The sequence below is a fragment of the Hippoglossus hippoglossus genome, chromosome 2 (assembly GCF_009819705.1).
Source record: "Hippoglossus hippoglossus isolate fHipHip1 chromosome 2, fHipHip1.pri, whole genome shotgun sequence".
Taxonomy (NCBI): Eukaryota; Metazoa; Chordata; class Actinopteri; order Pleuronectiformes; family Pleuronectidae; genus Hippoglossus; species Hippoglossus hippoglossus.
Genome location: NC_047152.1, coordinates 7671419 through 7692060, shown reverse-complemented (window position 1 = coordinate 7692060; position 20642 = coordinate 7671419). Strand labels below are relative to the sequence as shown.

The 20642-nt window shown below is 44.5% G+C and overlaps 1 protein-coding gene across 4 annotated transcripts in view; it reads left to right on the top strand.

Annotated features, from left to right (window-relative positions):
- The first annotated feature begins 1492 nt into the window (after positions 1 to 1492).
- The window catches only part of nbeal1 (neurobeachin-like 1), a 33315-nt gene continuing 14165 nt past the window's right edge, over positions 1493 to 20642 (top strand). The window contains exons 1-20 of one of the 4 annotated variants that reach the window (XM_034605560.1): positions 1493 to 1583; positions 2378 to 2777; positions 9994 to 10085; positions 11114 to 11275; positions 11792 to 11873; positions 12006 to 12133; positions 12245 to 12327; positions 13427 to 13512; positions 14099 to 14462; positions 14702 to 14808; positions 15926 to 16012; positions 17719 to 17802; positions 18049 to 18147; positions 18296 to 18867; positions 19017 to 19149; positions 19269 to 19388; positions 19549 to 19858; positions 19964 to 20049; positions 20258 to 20347; positions 20459 to 20636. In XM_034605560.1, coding sequence (XP_034461451.1) covers positions 2727 to 2777; positions 9994 to 10085; positions 11114 to 11275; positions 11792 to 11873; positions 12006 to 12133; positions 12245 to 12327; positions 13427 to 13512; positions 14099 to 14462; positions 14702 to 14808; positions 15926 to 16012; positions 17719 to 17802; positions 18049 to 18147; positions 18296 to 18867; positions 19017 to 19149; positions 19269 to 19388; positions 19549 to 19858; positions 19964 to 20049; positions 20258 to 20347; positions 20459 to 20636 — 2914 coding nt within the window. In that variant the 5' untranslated portion in view covers positions 1493 to 1583; positions 2378 to 2726. Of the gene's footprint in view, positions 1584 to 1822; positions 1900 to 1935; positions 2136 to 2377; positions 2778 to 9993; positions 10086 to 11113; positions 11276 to 11791; positions 11874 to 12005; positions 12134 to 12244; positions 12328 to 13426; positions 13513 to 14098; positions 14463 to 14701; positions 14809 to 15925; positions 16013 to 17718; positions 17803 to 18048; positions 18148 to 18295; positions 18868 to 19016; positions 19150 to 19268; positions 19389 to 19548; positions 19859 to 19963; positions 20050 to 20257; positions 20348 to 20458; positions 20637 to 20642 lie in introns of those variants that run through there. The other 3 variants (XM_034605559.1, XM_034605558.1, XM_034605561.1) reach the window with 3 other exon arrangements.

The window sequence follows — 20642 nt, the reverse complement described above, 5'->3', positions numbered from 1 at the left end:
TCAAACTGAGATTTGAGAAAGTCCCCCCCCCCCTATCACTCCAGAACCTGCCTGAGAATCTTTGCGTTTGTTTTTCGGAGACTGACAGTATAACAGTGATAGTTGTCATCCACTGCACCCAGGAAGTGGAAAAATGTAAGAACTCCATGGCAACATTACACAAAGTCCCAACTAAGCTCAAGAAAATCTCAGCTATCAGTCCTGGCCGTACATCCTGTGTTTACAGCATCAAATAACTCATTCAAACCAAACTTGGCAGAAGAATTCGCACTTGAACATAGAACATAACAAACATAAGAAACTACTTAAAATGACAGAAAACAACTGAACAATTCACCAGGTTATTTCAGTTTACAAAACTGACCTTGATCGCAAATGTAAATATATTTTGCTGTATGTGGTTGAACATGTATGCCCATGTATTCTTGTATATTCATCTGAAATGTTTGCCTATGAGCTAATAGGATAAGGTGCAACTTGGCCTCTTTAAAAAGAAGCACTTGAGCAATAGAATCTATCTCTATATGTATCATTAGTGTTTCCTGCAGGAGTTAGGTTAGAAACCATCAGTAGAGACAGTAGATGTCCTGATCATTAGTGATATGGCAAAAGAGAGATATCTCTACTCTGTGACTCTTACACAACAACGCCTTTATGTTTTACTGAAACCTGATTTCTGAATATGGTGATTGATCTCCTAACTGTGACGAAGTGTACTGTGTATAGCAACTGTGATTTGCAGTACATATCAAACCTGGTAGCTGTATGAGCCTGATATATACACACATAAATGATATGTATCAATAAAAAAAAATGGATTTCTTAACTTCCCTGTCTGCCTCAATTTATTTCTTTATGGTTGTGGATTTATCTGTGTGGCAACTTGAGGAAACAAAGTAAAAGGTCACAGGCACAGATCTGGACCCGGATACAATAAGATATGATAGTGCTTTATTAGGAATTTAAACATTTTGTGTTTTAACATACTGTTGTCATCAGAGGTATTATCTGAAAAAAATTAATTGTCAGTTTTCGGCCTGTCTCGTCATTTGTGGTCACTTGTCGCCATCTGGTGGTTGATTGGATTTACTGCAAATTAAATGAAAACTACCTTTAACCTGGAACAAGTGGTAAAATGTGTAATTCTCTGACCCTCGTTTTACCTTTTGACAATAAATGTTGTCAACAACAAATATGTCACAATTATGTATTTTATTCTATAATTGTATATTTTTTTTTACTACTACTACTACTACTACTAATAATAATAATAATAAGTGACAAACAGTAGTTATTTGAATATTCCACCAGGTGGCAGTCAAACATATGCAAAGTGTGTAGCGACCCTCAAAGTCCACATCGACAACGTAAAGGAGAACAACTGTCGCAAACACTTCGAGCATGTTTGATAAATGATATAAACATTAATTTCACGTCTATTGAACACAGTTTGCAGTTTAATGCGATGCAACACACACACATGGGACTGCGATGTAGTTTCAAACAAGGGTGTGTTGATTAGTTTTTGCAAATTGTGTGCGTGTTGTCGCGGGGTAACATCCGGTTTGCCTACCAAACTAAAGGTTGGTCCAACGATGTGCATGCGAATGATTCGTACTAGCAAATAATATCACTACTGTTTTCCAGCTTTTACTAAACCTATTGCAGTGATTTAATACCAGTGATTTGATGATAGAACACATTCTAAAGTAAAGTGTGTGTCTTTGCAACGAGGTGTTAGTTTGTCTAACTTCTTACACATCGGTCACTTCCCGAGTGGACTCTTATTGTGAAGACGTGGTCGGGCCAGGAAGTAGCCGCGGGTTGTTCCGCGCGCTGTTGATGTTTACGTTGACTTGACGCATTAGCCACAGTGACGGGTTGGTCTCTGCTGCTCAGGTGCGTGTCCCCCCCCCATCTAACCGGGGTTTTAACCCACTTTGTGTCTCGTATATGTGCTCAGGTGTGTGTGTGTTGATGTGAGACGCGTGTAGCCGGGTAGACTCCAGAGGACGAGGCGTTTCTGTCACATGAGGAGGAGGAGGAGGAGGAGGAGAGAGGAGAGAGAGGAAGGCTAAAAGAAAAACTGAAATAGGCTTTTTTTTGACAGCTAGCATCTAAGCTAGCTTGTTCAGGTAAGGTCGTCTGTAGCCGTCACGTCGGCCGAGCTGTCACCGGCTCCTTGCTGCTTATTTGTGGCAGAAATACACACTCGGTTGTCGGTGTGTGTTGTCGCCGTGTAGTTAAAAGCTCCACCGTCGCTCCAGTCCTGCAGCTGTAAGGGAGAAAGTCTCCTGTTGTGTTGCTGCTGCTGCTGGTAACAACACAATCCTCCATGATATGTCATTCTCTGAGTTGTTGTCATCATCCTCCGCAGTGTGAGTGTGTCCCTCCGAGGAGAAGAAGCCGAGCTGAAGAAGTGGAAGCGCAGGGCCCAGCTGCTCCGACTCCCCTCCGGGACTGTGCTCCTCTCCTCCGCCATGGAATGACATATTTTTTGGGGGAAAGTTTCTGCCTCAACACGTCAACCATCGCCCTTTTTTCTGGATCTTTGAAGGAGAGTTACACCTTGACAGACATGCTGATGACGAGGATGATGATGAAGATGATGATGATGAGCAGTGATGCCCAGCAGCAGAGGTTCAGCTCATGACTGGAGAGCATGAAGCAGCCAGGGAAGTGACCTCGGTGGACACTACAGGCCGTGGGTGCTACACACCGGCACCATGGCATCCAAGGAGAGACTCTACGAGGTCTGGATGCTCTACTACACTAAGGTAAGGACACACACACACACACACACACACACTCACACTCACACTCACACTCCTACTGTGGCTGATGTCACAGTCTGAAGTCATGGGCAGTGTGATGGAATCCCCTCCCTCATAAAGACATCATGAGTGAGTGAGTAAAATCAATATGGCATCTGCTGACGGATCATTTTAAACCAAATTGCATTTGTTTCATACCATAAATATCAATTTTCACAAGTTAAATAGTATTTTCAGGTCATGTAGAGAGCCCGACCAATATATCGGTTAACTTATAGAAACAGGTCTCTTAAGAATCGTTGCCATTTTTAATATATATCTGCTGATACATCCCTAACATCGGCACCGGGCTCTAAAAATCCATATCCAAATTTTTGCCTTTGGCCAGAGGACCCATGCAAACACAGGGAGAACATGCAAACTCCACACAGAAACCAGGATTCAAACTTTCTTGCTGTGAGGCTATAATACAGGATTATAAATGAGTAACACATTGAAACATAAAATCAGGTATTACGTGTTTCTATGTAGCTCATGACAGCACTGACTAAACCATCCCCGGTAACTGCAATATCTCATCATCTGTAATAAAAACATCCACACCAGTAGGGATGCTGTGTGGACATGTACAACGATCTAATATGGGGATGGGGGGGGGTGGGCACTGCTGCAAGGACAGTGTGTTGTTTTTGTGGTGCAGATGAATGAATGACACTCTAGTAGAGACAGCAGCCCTTGAGTCAGCTGTTGGCTAGATTTAATTCACTGGGCGATGCAGCATGTTCGAGACCTGGCGTCCAATCAAAACGGCCCGCCTGAGCCTCTCCTCACGTGAGTCAGGCTGCAGTCACACACTTTCTCCACACAGTAATCCCTCACAATCACACAAACACACGTAGAGTACACACCAAGCTGTTTCCTGTAAGTTTAGGATGTGATATTGAATAATCCACACTTGTTGACACAAATAGAATATCTAATGCCCATGTTGCTGGTGTTTTTGTGGGTTCAGAGGTACTAGAAGTATTCAGGCACACTGCTGCCTGCACTGACTTGTCACAGTAACTTGCTAAAAGGCCGCCAATTGCTGCCAGCATACACATTGCATTTGCTCTAGCAGGAGTCTGTATTTGCATTGACTAAGCATTAAACTGCGACCAAGGATCATTTCATTTCATTCTGGCTGGAAGCCAGGGTCCACAGGGCCAGTATTTATCTTTGCGTGAGGCAAAAAGAGACGGTGAGAGAGAAGCATTTAAAATATATATGTGTGCTGCAGAATGTGTCTCCCTCACCGAGCAGCTGAAATGTCAGGTATGGCCGGCGGAGCTTCTCTATGCTATGTGTGTGTGTGTGTATGTGTGTGCTGCCAGGATATGTTGCCTGTGAGGAGAACCTGCAGGAATATCTCTATGTGAGCCCTGAGACCCCCTGGGTCCCACCAAAGGGTTAATGGTTCTACATGCAACCTCAGTGCTTCACCTCCCCTTCGCAGCCTCTTGTTGTCTCAAGCAATGATTATCTTATCTTAACTGTGCGCGAGAAATCAAGACGTCATCTATCTAACAACACATGTAATCTACCTACATTATCCAGGGTTTACGACACTGAATGTAGTTGGCATTTGGGTGGTTAAATTAAATTGATGGACAGATTGTGACATTTCAGTCCAAATAGAACCATAGTACTGCAACTTTTAACATGGAAGTAAATTCAAATTTAAATTCTTCAGAGAGAGGACTTGGAAAGTGTTTCATTCTCTCCTTCCCCTCATGTCCTCTGTCTGTGTAATGATTGACAACAATAGAGACATGACTGCCTGTAATGTCAGAGGCTAACGCTGGAGCTCTTCCCCCGAGGAGGAGTCAAGTCAGATGTGTACTGTTGACAGTAAAGGCTTGCTGTTTTAGAACCAGCTCATCCTGTTCCAACACCAGGACACCAGCAGCCCCATCCCACCGTAGTTCTTCCATATCTCTGTGTAGCCCGAACCCTAACCCTATCACCTTTGTGCACCTGATTATCATTGGCTTCCTCCTGCTGAAAGAAAGGAAGAGTCTGTGGGTTTGTTCTTAAACCGATGTGTGATGCTTGTGAGGAATAATTCTGCTGAAAGTTGTGTTTCAAGTCAGAAGAGGCAGCTGGTCAATATGTGCAATTATTGATAATGAGATCAGATGTTGTTGGGTGAGCGTCAATACACAGGAAAATGTACAGAGCAAGTGGGAGGCAGGACACAAATGTCTCATGTTTTTATTTACAGCACTTCAACACTGGCATTGACCCGAAAGCTCTCGAATCTCAGTCTCCTTTCAAGTGGACATCATTCAGAGGGTTTATAATGTGAGAATTTTAACAATGAGTAGTTGCAATGGCTAAGCTTCTTGGAGCTGTAGAGGGCTGAGACGTCACAGCCGATGGCTAAGACAGTTACGTAACAAGCGATCCTCTTAGCTGCCTGTCATTGTGTGTTGTCCCCCGAGCAGAGGGAAACCGCTGGCTGCCGATGGTGCACGGTGGCAACAACACAACCCTGCAGCAGCTCTCCGCTCTGTTTCACCAGCATATCATCTAGAAGGGCTTGTCAGAGAAAGTGGAGGCTTTAGCAGACTCCTCCTGAATAATGCCAGTTACTCTCTTAAAGCCGTTTCGTCTGCTGCAGAAAAGCCCCTTTAATGCCCAACCACAGGGAACACGCCTCAACAGACACACAGGGAGTCATTTCAACCTCCAGCGGGATTCCAGTATTGGAATTCTAGTGGAGAAATCCGCAGTCTTTTAAAAAAAATTGTCACCAAACCAGGACTTTCTGGTTGAAGATTCACAGAAACAGTCATCCTGTCTGATCTCACCCCGCACCAACCAACAGCAATTTGCATAAACCCCCTGCACTGAATGGGAGTCATGATTTAGTGAGAGGATTGGCAAAAGAGAAGCGAAAGGAAAATAGACGGGGGGAGAGGGGGAAGGGAAGTGGAAATGAAATTGAACAGTTGAGCAGGAAATGATGGACGAGGAGAAAGTTCCAAAGTTTCACATAGTTGTACAAGTATATAATATATTATATAAGTAGATTACTTGGGTCTTTGTCTGGCTGTGCTGCTCGTTTGCTTGTTACGGTCTAATCTCTGCATAAATGTACACACACACACACACACACAGACACACACACAGACACAGACACATAAATGCATGTGTCTGTACACCAGCCACACAAGCTACACACTTTCAGGAACTGGTTTATGTGCTGGTATGCAAAGTTTGTTCCCTCAGGTTAGCTTTCCTATTCACTGCTTCTCCCTGCAGTCTATGCTTCTCATTTTCCTCTGTGCTATGTATATCTCTTGAATAACAGTGATGTCACTGATATTGTGTGTCAGACATGCTTCATGTTACTTGCACCCCTCCCACCCAGTGTCTATATATATACACCCCCAGCGGTGACGTCACGGCCCGAGGAGTTGTCACTGACTGCCGGGCTGTGATGGTGCAGGAACAGAACGACCACAAGAAGAAGTCTTGAAAAAACCCAACAGGGAGTGGACCTTTCTTGGACGTTTTTTTTTAAGTGACTCCATGCCTCTTCTACAAGCCAGGTCACCCACAGCCACCCAAACTAAGCGAGCAGCCACCCGACCAGTTGTCTCACCACGCCTGTCTGGAAAGGTGGAGCTTGTCTGGCTGCCCACTTCTGCAGCAGCACTGTGTATACAAGCATTTACCTAACCATAACAGATAAATGAAATCAAATTGTGTCCTTTTCAGTTCGTTGTAAAAACTACTGGTGATGACTTTCCACAGAAAGTAATGACATTAAGGCCCCAGGGTGTTTTTGCAATAACAGTTTTATTAAAGTAGTAATTATTGTTTTTATTGTATGTGTTTAAAGTGTGGCTGACTTTGGTATTATGTGGTTTCTGTTTCACTTGCCTTTCAGCCTCTTGGTTTCTTTAGGCAGTAAAACTTATTAGTAAGCCAATTATTTTGGCCAAAGGAACCTTCATTTATAGTCCATGTGGATTATCTCTTTTAACAGATTGTTTTCATCTGGTGATTGTATGTGTCAGATCAGTTTCCCACCTGTTTAGTCTGACATCTAGTTAGATCACTTATTATCTTTTTTTATCGGTTGCTATGACGCAGTGCTGGCAACATGCTGTTAGTTGGAAGGTTATGATATCACAGAGCAGGTCAGCACATATCTCGTGTTTTTCAGAGTGTGGCGTCTCTCATATCAAAATGAGTGAGAGCTGTCTATAGACATTGATCCCCAACCAGCACTTTCACTCAGGGCAGCGTAACACTTCCCTTCTGTGGGCCAATGGGGATCACAGTTTCAAGAATGAAGTTCATTGATCTGTGTTGCTGGCAAGATTTACAGAGGTCAGCTTAAACAGATCTTTAGGTTTGTGATGGAGAAGAAAATAAATAATAATGGATATACATCGGAGAGGCATGTGATCCTCTCGTGGGAATTGTGTTTTTTTTTATACACTCTGGGACACTACATGATTGTGAGAGTTGGGACAAGGTGACTGTTGTTGTTGCGTCAGGATTCCTACTTGTACATTAAGGTCATTATGTCTGGCCAGTGATGAAGGCCAAGGATAAGCAGAGCCATGCAGAGCAGGGTGTGTCCCCGCCTGCCCCAGTCCAAACACTCAATGGGCATCTGTGCTCCGGAGCTGCTGCCTAAAAAGAGGACATTCTTTCTGACACACACACACGGCAAACAAGTTTTCCTCAAAGATGTTTTCTCGTTGCATATTCTACTGTTAAGTTTGGATGTAATTAGTTATTTGATGCAATAAAAACAGGGGGAAGCATCATGACTGACAGTTGAGACTGACTCATGTTTGGTCGAGCACGTGTATCGGTGGGGCCTTGCTAGCGATCGCTACTTTACAGACTCTGGCTTCAAGGCAGCTTTCATATCCGGGCTGTTTTGGCTTTATTTCTGGATAGTGGGAGGAAGTGGAGACGTGTCGTCCATCTTTATTTACAGTGTATGGAGTGAAGCTGCAGGCTCAAATCGTCATGCAGTTTTCATCCACATGAATATGTATGACAATTGACTATCGCTGAAGTTAAATAACAGCTTTCTCCCCATAGTCAGTGATTCATGCAGGTCTTTAAAGTAGCACAGGAAAAAGAAGCACACAAAGGCAACATGTCATGTTCTCTCAACAGAATGTGTTATTCACACGTGGCTGCTGTTTATTCCATTCAGATGTCCCTCTCCCTCTTTTCTTATGTCTCTCCTCTCTGTTTCTCTCTGACTCACACACACACACACACACACACACACACACACACACACACACACACACACACACACACACACACACACACACACACACACACACACACACACACACACACACACACAAGAGAGGCCAACGTCTCAATATTGTTCTGATGACTTCACAAGGAACTGCAGAGACGCTGGTTTCCTGCTTCATTCTGGCTGGTTCCCACTCTGACACGCAGACAGAAGCAGTCAGCCTCTCAATTCCTACTCCCACTCTTTAGCCACATGGCACCGCTATCCTAAGAACCCCTTACCCTCTTTTTCTATTCATTTTCAAACTCTAATCTGCACATTCTTTAGTTTTCAAGCAGAACAAACGGTGGCCATTTGTGCTATCCAGGTGGGGATAACTTTATTATAGGGAAGAGATAACAACACTGATAATAAAATAAAATACGTTAAAGCCAGATACAGTCAAGATAGGCCCATTAGAAACCCACTGTGAACATGAGCACTGTTATTTTTGTCCTAATTTGCATTTTGTTCTCGTTCCCCATCTGTTTGTTTCCTGGGGTAGCTTTAAAGCTGCTCCACTTTATTTGCTTGTTATCTTCGCCTCAGGATAGGAGAGGTTATCTTATAATTTACTGCAGATACTTTCTCTTCTGAGTGAATTCTAATGGTTTTAACTTTCATCTAACTCCTGTGAGTCTCAAAAGTTTCTGTTTTGGACGAACAGGCATGACAAAGTAGCTTCAAATTATAATTTGAATTAATGGCTTCCATAACCAATACTGTTCAGACAATGCTACCAAAAGCACAATACACTGACTGGTGTTGTAATCTGCCCCAATCACCTCTTCAGCCCTCCTTGACCCACATTGCTTATTGGCACCCTCCAGATGGCCCCAACAGGATCTGCAGGGGGTGTTGTGTGCAAGTGATTACTCCTGTATGATAGTTTATTCACACGTCCTGAACCCTGGATTTTCGACATGCACTAGACTCCAGGAATTGTTTGACGATTTGCTACTTTTCTCTATTTCATATCCCCCTCTTAGTCAGATCCATTGAGTGTGTTTGTCCGACAAGATAAATGGAAATAGGTTTGTCTGAATAATTGCCATGTAATTTCACACGTAGAAAAAGTGTAACATGATTAAAGTCTAAGCTTCCCTCAGAACAATGACTATTGTTCGTCCAGCTTTGTCTCTTTCTGTTCCTGCTGGTAAAACCTTCTACTCCCTAATCCAGGACATAGCAAATCTGCCACAGTCATGTGTTGACAAATGCGTGACATAGAAGTGACTCATTTCTGTGTTTATTGTCAGCTAAAGCAATGATGATGGTCATAAAAACGGACACTATTCTACACCATTAGTTTTTTTATTTACTTTATAGTCCCCACATCTTGCTTGTCGAGCAGTTTTGCAGTGAAGTCACGTGTGTTTGTAGTTCTTGTGTTTGTTCCTGACGGATGAGGGGAATTTACACCAGCTTTACTGTGACCCGGCCCGGCTGAGCCAGGCCAGTGTTCCTCTGTGGCTGATTTTGCCTTCTCATCCGTCTCTGGTTCCAGGAATTTAGGAAATGCAGATCAGCCGATTGCTAAACTCCCCCCCCCCGCCTCAGAATGTAGTCAGGCCTGTTTTCCACTCCCAACAGGTGCATGCTTTAGCTTCCGCTCCCTAAAAAGACGAGACACACACACACCTGAGACATTCCTGCTCTTTTGTGTTTCACATGCTTCAGCAACTGTAGCCCAATTTGTTTTTACTAAGCTTGTGGCTTATTGTTGCATAAGTGTGGAAGTCACAGAGATCACTTATGTATGCATAATAAATGTAATCAAATTGTCAGCTGCCAACAGTTTTACCCATTTTTTCGAACAAAGGCAACTAACCATTCTCTCCCTCTTCCTCTGAATTGCTCTTCACTCCTCTTTCTCTCTTTCTCTTAATTTCTCAGAGGGATCCTGACTACCTGAAGCTATGGTTGGAGATTTTCATCAGCTCCTATGAGCAATGCCTAGATGTGGACTTTGAAAAGCCACCTTCAAGGTAACCACTGGCAAACTGACCATATTCAATCATTTGAGGGTCATTATAAATGATACAAACATGTTTATATATGTATTAGTTAGATTAGTCATCATTGAACACGCAAGAAATTCGGTTTGTTTTCGGTTTATCCAAAACTAATTGGGAAAATAAAATGCATCAGGTTGTATATGCAACAGAATTGAAGACTGAAACTGCACTGGTTGGTGGAGGCTATCTAATTTCTGCTAGTCCCGTACTCTCACCTATCAACCCTTCTTACTCCATTTTCCAAATACATTTAACAATGCACCATATGTGCCTAAGGTCATCCCTGGTAGGCTAAGAACTACCTTTTCATCTATGCATCAACCACTGCGCGACCACACGCTGTGAGACCTCCACAGCACAAACCTTGTAGCACGGCCATATCAGATGCTTCTGTGCAGAGAGGACACATTAAGTTGCAGGTTATGCTCCAATATGTGTCGGCATGGGAACATAAGAAAACCTGTGCATGTGGAGAAAGGTGAAGTCTGCTGATGTCACGGCCGAGCTGCCAGCTGTGATCGCATGAAGGAGGGTCGTGTGAGGGTGAAGTGGGGCGGAGGAATATGTCTCCTATCTGTTTAGCTTTTCATCTCTTTCTTTTCTCTCCCCCCTCCCTTGAGTCATTATCTCCCATTTCCTGCTTTCACTCGAACTCCCTCCTTCATCTTCCTTTCGCTTCTGCCACTTTACCTTTTGTCCCCCTCCTTCATTTTGTTCCTTTCCTCCACAGCTGCCACATCTGTCCTGCGCTCCCACTGACATTCATTGCATTGGTTTGGCTGCTCTCTCTCTCTCTCGATCTTTCTCTGTCACATGCTGTTTTTCCTTGAATACATGCAGGCATGTGTGTGAAATTCAGTGAACACAGAGCAGGGTCTCTTCCTGCAGCAAGGCCTCCATAATGAACCTCTTGATATAAGTCTGGTGCAGTAGGTTTTCCTTCTCTCTACTGGAGATTCCTATTCATCTTGCTTTGTTGATTGTGTCTATTTCTCCAGGCCAGAGGAGGTTCCCCCGGTTTTGACCCTCCTCCCAGACAACATACTGCAGGTTTTGCGCCACCAGCTGGTGCAGTGCGTCCAGAAAGCCTCCGATGGCCTGGAGCCTGAACAACAAAACCTGGCTCTGCTGCTACTCAAGTTCCTGATCATCATCTGCAGGTGAGGAGAGGAAACATACACATAAGCTGCTTTCAGACATGCACTGAAGTCTGGAAAGTTTTCTGAAATGTGTGTGAGAGTGCAAATGTCAAGGTCAGTTGCTCTGGACAATTTCCAGAACTTTTCCTGACAGACCCTCAGACTAAGCACAGAAAATTCACAGCGAGCGAGCGGGAGTGTCGATGATGGTTGCAATAAAAATAAAAAAGATGAAAGAGCGGTGTCATATGTGGAGGACGCCAACAAAGACGTCAACTTGTAAAGACAATACGATTTTATGGCTTTAAACAAAACACTTGATTTCAAAAGCAGAATTTATACACCATGTTCTGCTTTCTGCGTGCTTTATCCAGGCGGCACTCCTCGCCTGAATGCTGAACGAAAAACCTGTCTGGGGTTCATGTCTCACGACGGCTTTATAGTAAAGCTGCTCTATTTGAAGAAATCCTATGAATCCTGTTTTTACTTCCTGTGTGTGTGTGTGTGTGTGTGTGTGTGTGTGTGTGTTTCTAAAAGGAACCTGTCCAACGTGGAGGAGATTGGCACTTGCTCTTACATCAATCTCATCATCAACATGACAACACTCTACATTCAGCAGGTCTGACTCTGCCCTATTTTTTACTCTAATTTCTCAATTAATCTTTTTGCCTGGCAAATGTTGGCCTGAGGAGTGGCACGAACTGTTATTATGTTGTTGAATGACAACACGTTTTTGTGTGTGTTGATGCAGCTCAAGAGCAAGACCAAAGAGAAGGAGATGGTAGACCAGAGTCAGGCGGAGGAGTTTGTCCGTCATGCGCTGGCATTCTGCGAAAGCCTCTACGACCCTTACCGCAACTGGAGGCATCGAACCTGCGGGTAACAACATCCAATAGAAAAGAATACAAAAGCAGAATAAAATGTTCTTTATCCTTTTAATTTGCTGTTATTGTTTCATGATTCTTTACGGTTTGTCCTTTTTTTCCCCAGGGAGCAGCTGGGTACAGTCGAGAGGAGCAGACAGAAGTACAAGGCAGCTCCACTCACTGTTGAGTTTGTTCCCTTCTTTTACCGTAAGTCTCTTGTTTTTCACTCCACTTCTCACTCCTTTCTTTTCCACGTAAATACTTATGCGGCAGAGAGGGTCATCCATAACCAGAAGGTGATCCCCGGGTGATCCCCGGCTCCTCCACTTTGCATTGTCCTCGGACCAGACCTTGAACACCAAATTGCCCATGACGGCTGCGCAGTCAATAAGACAAAGTGCTGTATAAATACTTTCCATTTACCGTCTATGCTTCATACTTTGCATTTAGTAGCCATTTGGGTGTGGATGAGGACACAGTCTTCTACATCATAAAAAAGCCAGCTAGTTATCACATGAGCTCCTCTTTCACCATCTTTTTATCTCCCATGCCGTCACTCGCTCCCTCTCTCCCTCTCCCTCTCCCTCTCCCTCCGCCTCCACCTCTTTCCTCTTCAGGTCCAGCTGAATCCACTCTTTGTGTCCATGTTCTGTTTGCAAGGCGGCGAGATGAGCCGATAGCGAATGGTGTCTGTCTAGGCACTCCAGCGACACTGGCGGCCATTTTAAACAAACACTCCATTCTGCCCTGTGTGGCTGCTGCGGTTTTCTCCTAGAGATAACACCCAGTGCCAAACCTGACAGACTGTGTGTGTGCTTCTCCCCGTGCATTTTCATGCTTTTGTGTGTTACATGCAAAGAGCAAGTGTGGGGGGAAAACTGTAAATACAGAAAACTTTTTTCCCCTAGTGTATGTGCTTAAAATGTTGTGGATTAAGTAAATCTAATTGTGGCATGCTAGGGATAAAGGAAACAGACATCACGGAGCCAAGATGTCAGGATTCTTCTCACCAATTGAACCTGTTGACAGATGAGTTAATGGATGACTGGGACCACACTGACCCAGAGGTCACTGGCAGGACCGGCACATGCCTGCACTGTGTGTGCTAACTGTCTTATCTGGTATCACTGAGCTTCCGTGCGTGAGTGTGTGTGTGTATCGATGAGACAGAGAAGATAAAGGCGTGTCTGTTTGCGTGTTTTGTTTATAGACAGAAGTGCAGGGACCGTAGTTGGGAATAGTTTTGCTTTGTGGTTATGTTGTATTTGCATAGCTGAAATGTGTTTTGTGTGTGTCCTCTTCCCAGAGTGCTTCCAGGAGAGCGAGCACCTGAAGGAGAGTCTGAAATGCTGCCTGCTGCACTTGTTTGGAGCCGTAGTAGCCGGTGATCAGGTGAGCATCTGGATGAACTGGAGGTCAGTGTTTACCTGACAGGATATTGGCTTGATTCAAATCCAGCTGGTAATGGATTTGTTTGGAAAGTGTTCAAACATGATACCACATTCATTCAGTCAAAGTAAAGCTGCTTACTCAGGCTTCCAGTTTCTTTGGCCACAAATTACCCATCCATCCATTTTCTATACAGCTTATTTATACAAGTTGCGAGGGGGCTGCTGTGGCTTCTGTTACTCTAAAAAAAAAAATAGTTCCAGCATGTTCTTTCAATCAAACCACAACTTCCCAATTTAGATTTCTGTTTGTGTGCACAATAAACAAACGGGATACAGCATGTAGTTTAGTAAGTACATTCGACTTTTTAGCATAATCCTCTCTCCAATCAGCAAATAGAGGAAGTAAAATATTTAGTATGAAAACTTCCCAACCACTTTTATTCATAATGTGCAGCATCTATTTCCTCTATTGTCAGATATGCTTTGATAAATCTCTGGCTAACTATACCATGGCTGTACCCTTCCCTCTCCTCTCATCTCCCGCACCTCACTTTGTTTCCCTCCCTCCACACCTTTGTCCTTGGCAGAGGAACGCTCTGCTTGCCATCTCTCCGGCCACCATGGAGGTGTTAATGCGGGTGCTGGCCGACTGCTCCATGGGTAGCTGCTCCTCAGACGAGGGCGAGGACTGGGACAGTGAGGCCCCCGACCGAAAGGCTCTGCTGACTCTGGGCTGCCTGCGAGAGGTTGTACAGCGCCTCCTGGCCTCCAGCTCAGATCAGCGGCAGGTGGAAATCGCCTCAGTCCTGGAAAACTACTTCAAGCTGCTCAACTCAGACCCGGCAGCTGTGGTTGCTGCTCTACAGCAGCAGCAGCAGGCCAAGGGCAGAGTGCCAACACTGGGCCGGCACTGGGAGAGCCGATTTGTGGCGCTGCAAGTGAACATGCTAGGTAGGGATTTAATACTGGTGACCTTCTTCTACACTTTTATGATATTAAGTCTATTCTGTTGACCTGTTCCATTTTGTTGAGTCTATTTGCAAAGATTGAAGCTGGTATTGGTTAATTCGATCCATTCCACCATCTGATTTATTTCTGTGCTTCTTTTTCTCTCTCTCTGTGTCTGACGTCCTCTCGCCACCTGTCTCTTTGTCTATCTGCCTCTGTCTGTCACTCCTGCTGTCTCTTAGACACTATCAGGGACATGTTCCTGTGTTCAGACAGGCCAGTTCTACAAGCCATCTTCCTCAACAGTAACTGTTTTGAGCATCTGACACGACTGCTGCAGAACAGCAAGGTAACTGCACAAGTCTTTTTTTATTTAACCTGAATACACAGGGATGTGTATGGCTGGATCTTGTTTTTTTGAAATATTTGTTCTCGTTTATATCAGCAAAATTAAATATTAACTTATTAATAGCACTTGATAATATCTTGTATCTGATATTACAAAAGAAAGGACGTTTGCTTCCCACCGCCTCCTCATGAGAGTAATAAATATGGACATGGTCAGATCCAGTAACTGACTTTGACCCCCCCATTCAGACCTGGTATCAACATCCCTCCTGAGCGATCTGAGCTCAGGTGTGAAGATGCATTGAGGATGATTTGAGATCTGATCACTCAGACCACATTTGGAGGTGGTCTGCATGTGGCCACATTTTTAGCTTTTTAGCATTTTAGCTGACGTCCTCTGCGCCGCTACAGTTTCACAATAAACCCAAAGTCTTTTTTCCCCTTAAACTGAATAATTTATGGCCACCGCCACAATATTAACACTGACCGCCACATATTGATTTTTTTCAATGGGGAAAATCTTATTTCATTCCAAAGCTATGCAAATTGATTCAGTCAGCCCTCGGCTGCTCTCTCTCTCTCTCTCTCTCTCTCTCTCTCTCTCTCTCTCTCTCTCTCTCTCTCTCTCTCTCTCTCTCTCTACATATCTCTCACAGACACACACATTGACAGCAGACCTATAAACTCAGACTGGCTAAAAGTTAATCCCAACTAAAATATAATAGACTGTTCTTGTTCTCCTCAAGACATTTTCATCAATAAGTATTGATTTAATCACTTATATATCTGGTTGGTGGATAAGTATTTTAAGTGTAGGTCTGTTCTTAGCTGTACGTCGTGTTTAGTATTTCTTAAAGTGTGAGAACGAGCTTTTTATTCCCACATTGCATGTTAACCTCCCCACAGCAAGGCTGGATCACCAACACGCCTCCTCACAGAGACCCTGCTGAGGGTCATGGCTGTAAACCTTAACCGCTCACCCTCTCCTCCACTTCCAACATCTTTCCTCCCACTGCACCTTCCTCTTGTCTCTTCCTTGTCTCCATTTTCTTTGTCTATCAACCTCCCTACATTGCTATCTTGACATGTTGCCTGTTGTGTGTGTGTGTGTGTGTCAGCTGGTTAATGCTAGGTGCACGGCAGCAGACAAGGACCAGAAAGATATTACCAACAACAGGTTACTGACAGCAGAGAGGGACACTCAGGTACCGCCGAGAAAGCCCCCACCCCACCTCACCTGAACCCCCTCACCATCCACCCACCTGCCCCTCACCCGCTACTGCTGCAACGTCCCACTACCTTGACCTCACCAGAGCCACAAAGCCTCTCCACAGCAGGACACTCGCACTGCGACATGTAACTGGGTCACATTTTAATAGAAAAAAGATTATCCACTCATTGAATCACTAAACTGTCATAGCGTTGGCACTCAACACACTATTGATCATATATGCAATCTGCATAACCTGCTTAAAAATTCAAATTTACGTTTTTGACGATACCTCAAATGTTAAAAATGTAGTGTTTAATTTTGCTCCCTTTTTTATGAATGGTGTCATGTCAACTAGTCAGATCTGTCACTGAATCATCTCATGTGCACAGAAAGGTCACTTGTTGCCCTCAGAGTAGACCAGCTTTCATTCTACTCTTTGTACCTCCTACTCACAGAGCCACCTTTTATCAGGTATAATCCCCTCTATTGATGTGGATAATAGGAATACAGGTGGACAAACCTGCATGAAGACACACACACACACACACACACACACATCAATGTGTCTTTGTTGTAGAGCAGCTGTAATCCGATGCAGCGGCAGATGCGGCTGCTTCCTGCTTGGTGTGTTAATCAGGCATCAAGCTTTTTTCATTCCAGAGATCGCCAGTTAAATTCTCATACGCTACAGCAGCTATTTAGTTAAAAACACCAAATTCGAACACTGCAATTAACCCAAGTTACTAAATTGTCTTGCTGTGGAGAGACGAGTATGCCTTTGTTTTATCTCATTTATATTATTGACGTTTTCAGTTTCCTCATCCCCCCCTCCCCACCTCCCCGCCCCACATTTTCCTGGTTTTCTGCGGTACGCCTGTACTATGGGTTCCACTGGAATGCTATCACATTGGCCTGGTGTGTGTTCGCACAGAGTTCAGTGGTTTGATGTGATCTGGACTCGGTGACGATGATCTCAGTGTTTGATTTGTTTGCCACAGTCCCTCTCCAGCTGGTCCAAGACTCTCTATAGGTTTGGCCAGTCTACGGCTGCACGTGAATTGAATAAAGGGGTCCAGTTCAGTGGCCCCCGAACGTGACGCGTTGGTCATGAGCAGGACAGAGCTGGATGGAGATGTGTTTGTGTATTTTTTCATTGTCTGGCTTGTGTTTCATGGGTTGCATGCCTTCTGTGTGTCAGTGTGAGGAAAAAGAGTCAGTTACTTCTGTCTGTTTGTGGAGGTGGGTGTTTTTATTTATTTTTGACCGAGCCCAAGCGCTTCCTGCTTCAGCCACATCATCCTGCTATTATTATTATTTTTTACCTGAAGCAGAAAGACAACTCTCTCCTTATTTTCACCTTACCATCTGCAGTACAAGCTTTTATGCCAGCTCCTACTGCAGTGAAAACACCTCTAACCATCATCAATGATTTAACTTGCACACTAATTGAATCAAGCCCCGAGGCATCCACCTAAGTCTCTCTTTCATTCCTCCAAGTGTGATGCATGTTGATTTCAGAGCCTTAAATAAGTTGATCATTATCATTTTAGCATCACAAACCTTGTACGTGAATGTGGCTTCAAATTGAATGCATGCTCGTTGCAAAAGATACAAATAACATTCACTTGGATTAAGAGGAGATTGACCTTGTGTCCTATCATTTGTCACCAGTGATTGACCTGCGTGATTTTCCTTCAGGTGTTTCAAGGGCGACTAGACTCCCTCGCTGTAGCAACCATCAAAGCCCTGACAACAGTGATGCACAAATCACCAGCTGCAAAGGTAACAGGAACCTCAATGCATTCATTGAAATAAAATCAGATTATGTCGACTAACTACTGTATGTTTTGAATGCAGTTTGCACTCAAGAATTAAGCTGCCTATTCCCATGTGTTTTCTGAGCTATTATCTTTTATTAATATCTTTTATCCACTATTTATCCACTACTTATGCACACCTGTCATAAAAATACTGTTCATGCTCCAGTGCAACAAATTTGACTTCTTCTGTTTTCTTCCACTCCTGCAGGAGGTATTCAAGGAGAGGATTGGCTACAATCACCTGTATGAAGTGCTCATCTCACTCGGCCAACCATCCCGACACCTTCTGAAGGAGCTGATGAATATGGTGAGAGAAACATCGTGTTTGGTGCTCGTAGACCTCGTCGGCCTGTTTGCTTTTTTAAAATATTTGTTGGTTTGTTGAAGTATGTTCTAACTTTCTGATATTTGCCCGCTGTGTCTGTGTCTGTGTAACTGTTTCCATTTGTGTGTAGGCGGTGGAGGGTGAGCACACCTCCGTGGGGCTCTTGGGCATAAGTAATGTGGAGCCCTTACTACTGCTGGTCCAGTGGCTCCCGGAGCTGGACTTATCTGAGCTGCAACTTTTTACGGCCGATTGGCTCCGACGCCTCAGCTGCCTTAATCGCCAGACCCGTGCCACCTGTGTCAATGCCACCATGGTCATGCGAGCACTGGCCGCTCTGGAAAGCCATCAACGACTACATCGAGCTTGTGCTGAGAGCCTTCTGGGCCTGGTGGGCTCACTGGGTTCCCAGTCCTTGAGTGCCAGGGAATTGCTGGGGCTCCTGCGCCTCCTCAGACCCCCAGAGTCCAGCCAAGCACACCCCTATGTAAGTCCTGCCCTGAGAGCCCTCCTGGCCATGGTACGCAAGCAGGGCTTGGAGAGTGCCATGCAATACTTTGACCTGTCACCCAGCATGGCAGGCATCGCAGTACCAACTGTGCAACGCTGGCCAGGCTCTGCCTTCAGCTTCCTTGCCTGGTTGTCTCTTGACCAGGACCAGTTGGGTCCACCCAGCAAGGACAAGAGGAAACAGCTCTACAGGTGAGATGAGAAAAGTTGTGATGTGAACATAGCATAATACCAAGTTTTCTGGCTTTTCTGCTTTTCTTTGAACCGTGATAATAAAATCACATGCATAAAAACGTCAACACCTTTATAAAGCGTTTTTTCCTTTATTTCATCTTGTACAGCTTCTTTACCCCGGGAGGGACGGGGTTTGAGGCCTTTATTAGTGCAGCGGGCGTGCTGGTGGTGGCCGTATGCACCAAGAAGGAGTATGTCACGGTTATGCTGCCAGACAACTGCTTCTGTGACTCTCTCTGGGTGAGTCAGCTTTAGGAACTTTCATTTATCAAAAGGGTGGGGCCACTGAAATATACAAATGTTGAAAGAATATTAATTTCCAATAAAATAGCACTGATTTTGTGTCTTTCTTTCTACAGCACAGCATCGGTGTGGTGCATGTACCAGGAAAAAGGCCATTTGGACAAAGTCTTGTCTACATTTATGTTGATGGTCAGCAGAAACTGTCTGCCCCTCTGAAGTATCCCGCCATGACAGAGGTGAGACCTGCAGTCATGGAATAATTCACTAAAAAGGCCTGCCATCAAGAAATGATGTGTGTCCTGCAGTGTGCTGCTTCTAATGTATTAATCAGTTTTATTTACATCATGAAGGTTTTTGTTTGCTGACTCCTTCTCGTTCTGCTCTCTTCCCCCAAAGCCATTCACGTCCTGTTGCATTGGCTCAGCAGGCCACCGCACCACGACACCCCCGCCCTCCCAGATTCCAGATCCTCCCTTCTCCTCTGCCACCACACCCACCACTCGCTCCTCACTGGGCGGCATCCTGTCGCCGCAGACCTGGGGGGGACTGCTCGGGGGAAAGCCTGAGTCTGTGACGAAGCTCATCTCTGCAGGGACACAGGACAGCGAGTGGGGGAGCCCCACATCCCTGCAGGGACAGTTGGGGAACGTCATGGTCTTCCATGAACCCCTGCAGCCCAATCATATAAAAGCCTTCTGTAGTTCTGGTAAGCAGCAGGAGATGATGGAATCAGAAATGAAAAAATAACATTGTTAGATTTTTATTTTTGTTTCTTTCTTACATTCTCACTCCTTTTTTTTTTTTTACACAGGTCCAAACTGCATCTCTCCATTCAAAGTCCAGGAGTCAGAACTTGGTGACCTCTCAACCAAATTGCTGCTACACTACTCACCCAAGGTGTTTCAACCATTGCAGTTTCAGCCCCACCTCCTTAAAGCTTTGAAATCAAACATGTAGACAGAACAGAGATTGGGACTCTTGAGTTTTTATTGCGTCAATTCAGACAGTCATACAAGTGTTCCCTGTATTTTTTAGTGAATGAAAAAGAAAGAATGATTTTATCTAAATAATACTAAATAACTAAGCATGATCCTTCTTTCTACAGGCTTGTAGAAACCCCATCTGTTTAGATCTGTCTCCAAACATGCTTCATGGACGCCTAACTGGCAACAAAGTTGTCAACTGGGATATCAAGGTGGGAAGGAATATGCAGCTCATGTTGTCATGTATCTGTTCTGTGCTCACAGGAATATTCTAACTTGTATTGCATGGATTTTTTTATAATGCATTGCTGTATTATCTGCAGGATATGATCAACTGCGTGGGTGGCCTGCCATTGCTCTTCCCCATACTGGAGCAGTTGGCACTGGTGACGCCTGACCAACATGGCAGTGATCCTGCAGCTGGGTCCGATTTCATCACCCCTGATGTGACCACGCCAGCTGATGGAGACTGGGTCATTCTCCCATCCAACAGAGCTTCAGGTCTGT